Source organism: Eptatretus burgeri, chromosome 4 (assembly GCF_056783735.1).
Source record: "Eptatretus burgeri isolate ZD-2024b chromosome 4, Ebu_testis_v1, whole genome shotgun sequence".
NCBI classification, from domain to species: Eukaryota; Metazoa; Chordata; class Myxini; order Myxiniformes; family Myxinidae; genus Eptatretus; species Eptatretus burgeri.
The window spans coordinates 98,752,172-98,755,818 of NC_140964.1; the positions used below are offsets into that span (position 1 = coordinate 98,752,172).

The 3,647-nt window shown below is 44.9% G+C and overlaps 1 protein-coding gene across 2 annotated transcripts in view; it reads left to right on the forward strand.

The window, feature by feature from the left end:
- LOC147028736 (uncharacterized) overlaps window positions 1–3,229 on the forward strand; it is a 78,337-nt gene extending 75,108 nt beyond the window's left edge. For both annotated transcript variants that reach the window (XR_015056947.1, XM_085876504.1), the window contains one exon: window positions 2,848–3,229. Coding sequence is in view for 1 of the 2 variants with exons in the window: in XM_085876504.1 (XP_085732630.1) it covers window positions 2,848–3,059 (212 nt within the window). In the remaining variant the exon portion in view is untranslated. The remainder of the gene's footprint in view (window positions 1–2,847) is intronic.
- Window positions 3,230–3,647: the final 418 nt, after the last annotated feature.

Here is a 3,647-nt window from a genome sequence, read left to right on the forward strand (position 1 = left end):
CCTTCACTCTTTCATTCCTCTTTTTCCCTACCTTTGGAATAAACTCCCACACACTCTTCAATCCCATTCTTCCCTCCAAGCCTTCGAAATAGCTGTTAACCACCACCTCTTATCTTTTCTACCCAGTTAATCCACTCCAAACCAACCTCCTTCAAATTCCCTGCTTTCGTTCCTGAAAGTCCCTGTAATGTCCAACTTCTATTCCCCATGTTCCCCGCTCCATCCCTCTCCCTTCCACAGATCTTATAATGTCTCTGTTCCCCACTATTTTGTCCTTCCCACTCCCTCCCGTCTTGTCTCATGTCCCCCTTGCTGTGTGTTGTGTGTTAGCTCTCACACGAGCCTAGACAAGGTATACAAAAAAAAAAGCTGTAGGAAAATTGAGACAGCCAGAATAAAACTGACCAGGGGAAAGTGAGTCACTTCTCTCTGGCTATTGTCAGAAAGCTGCTGCAGCGTTGGAAAATCTGGCAGGTCGTTCACTCAGACTATTTGGCAGGGAATGCAGGCTTCCCACTCACTTCATGAATGGTCTTCCATCTCCAATGCTCCTGATAATAATTCTGCCTGGGAATTTCTCCAAAAAAGCCTGCTATTTCTCATGCACAGTTTTATCCCATCTCATCTGCAGTTATCGTACACATCCTCTCTCCCCTGGTTCAGTGAATCCTATTGTGAAGTAGTGACCTTCAAACAAGTTTTCTTCATATCTTGTAAAGCAAATTTGATCGAAGGCAGTCTCAGATCATTCCACAAAGCCTGCAGTCAGTGTGTGTCCACTCCCACGAGAGCCAGAAAATGGCATCTGGCCAAATTCAAGGTTGAACTTTCTTACCTGTTTCCTTCATAAAACACATCGTGGTGCCGAGTCATGTCTGTCCTGGTGTTTGCTCCCTCTCTATCCCTTCTCTTGAATTCAAATGGCATCAAAGGTAACTTTTCTCATGAGAAAACTGAATTCTCATTCCTTTGCTTCCAAATCTTGCATATCCAACACCTTGCCCCTGTACCAACCTTATACTCACATCAAACTGATTCTGCAATGAACCCAGATGACATCAACATATGTATGTGTCCTAAAATTCTGCTCTGCCCCTCATGCACTTCCTCTTTCTGTCCTGTTCACCTTGTCATTTGCCCTCGGTCACATGCTCATGTAGAAGTAAGCCAATATCACTGCATTGTAGAAACATGGTACAAAAACAGATTGTCTCAACTACAAGCCTATTAGATTGCTTCCGATTAAAATCAGTCATGGATTCCATCAATGCATCTGACATCGTATCATTCCTTTTCTCTAAAGGCCTGATCTAAGACCATCGATTCTGATTCTGACCTGTTCACGCCATTCTGGACATGCCCCTTCTGCTCTCCCTATAATGGATGGAAAACCTCAATTTCAGATATGAGATGAGGAGCATCTCTGTGGACATATCTCGAGCATTTGATCTACAATCTCTCTGCTTATGACATCCAAGGCCACCTCATCTCAAGCATTGCTGACCTCATCCACTCTATTGAGCCAGCACCTGGCTCTCAATGGGATCCTCTCATCTCTTCTTGTCGAGGCTGGAGTGCCTCAAGTTAGTGTCTTGGGTCGAGTCATGTTTCTCATCTTCATCAACAATCTTCGTGATTCTCTGGAAAACCCTCCGGATATTTTTGCTGATGACTTGACCTTCTTCCCGAGCATTGTGAAGACTACAGATAGGCAGGCAGCAGCCTCTTCCCTCTCTACAACCTTGATAGAATCAGGAGCTAGTCCAACATTTGGAATATGTCTTTTAACCCTGGCAAATCTAACACACTTGCTCCCTCTTTCCATAAGGACTGTCTGACAAACCCTCCCATGTACTTCTTTAACAAACCTCTTGAAGGGAAGTCTCTCCAACTTTTGGGCCTCACCATCAGCTATGATCTTTCCTGGACAAACCACTTCTCCAATTTGGCCTCCAAAGCCAGCCGTTGACTGCGTATTGTCGATCATGCCAAATTTTTCCTTGTCAAATCTGAACTTTTATGAACTTGCATTACCTTCATCTGCAGCTTGATGGAGAACTGTTCTCCCCTTCGGACTGGTGCCCCTGCCTCATACCTTGCACACATGTTGACTCCATCGATATTAAGGGCCCTCAACATCATTGGAATATCCCACCATGAAGATGAATCACTTGGCCTATTACTCTCACATCACAGACAGGCAGGTGTCCTCTCTATCTTCTATATGGCGTTGAATAAATTATTCCTCGAGTTCTGGAGAAGCCAGATGTTTTCTCAGGCAAAAAGTCATAGATTTTGGCTGCAGTTCCTTGTTTTCTAGAAGAGGGCCTCACATGGCTACTGAAGCAATAGGAGATCCCAAACATACAGCTCTGATGAAGGACCAACATGCGTAAGACCTTCGACCAGAGCCTTTGGGAATGAAAACGGCTTATTCTTTGCAGCCAGGCGGGCGAGACCTCTGTCATTGACATTGTGCCGCATGACCATAAAATAGCCAACTGAGTGTCTAAACTTTAGGAGGGAGAGATGATGTGAATCAGGATGAGGGACGGCTATGTGCTGAGGCAAATTGCATTTAAAACCGGCGTTCAGTAAAGAGGACATCAGGAGTGCTGCTTGCGAACTGAGACTCTTTCTACAACTCCAAAGCCCTGACCGAAGAACCAGGTTCACCCTGCGACAAGCTGGTCATGCTTACCTACTAGCTGGTACTCGACGAATCTACTGCCTTGCTGATGTCTCCGAGATGACATCCAAGCAGGCATCTAATCTGTGGTTGCATTGAGACGGAAAACTGTATGCTCATCCTCTCTTTCTCTCTTTCTCTCTTTCTCTCATCTCCAGTGCCACCAGTATGCATTGTGGTCCTTAACGGCGAGCAGTGGACTTGGATTCTTCTGCTTGCTTCAGTCAAACCAAGCTCACCCTCTGAAGACTTACAACGCGACGAGCCGGTCGGACTTCAACCTGTGCGTGCACAACTGGGCAAGGCTGTTTCGAACGTATCCACGGTCGACCGCTCCATCCATTCATATTCTGCTGGAGTTTTATTTTAAGAACTGGTTACCTGAGATAAGTTATCGACTCAGAAGTCGTGAGTTGATTCAAAGCTGCATTGAAACCTGCACAATGTGTATTTTATCATTTGGGGAGTTCTAAAATAATTGAGTGTTTCTTTCAATCATTATTATGGGATGCTTTTAAACGGTATTAGTGTTCAAAAGGTAGAGAGTATGGATTAATAAATTACTTATTAAATATCCTTCTGTCTCCTGTCAAACGTTGGTTTCACCTGTTGAACAATAGATGGGACATATTGTTACGTATCTGGCAGCCATGAGCGTTCAACATTCAGGTACCCGTAGCTCAGTTATTTCGACAAGTAAATGTAGATAGATAGCTCCCTTTCCCCTATGTCTAATGGGAATTAAGTGTACATGCGCTGCAAGGTTATTTTGATAGTTAGGATTTTTACGCTTATGACAATGCCAACAACAGCACTGCTCGCAGCATTGTCCGCGCTGTTCGTGCTCACAAAGCGTTTCATTCTGGCCTGGCGCCAAATGAGGGTATACGTCATTTTTCAGCCAATGGGCGCAGAGCGGACTCCAAGAGAAGCAAAGCCTCTTCAGGGGGTGGGGAAT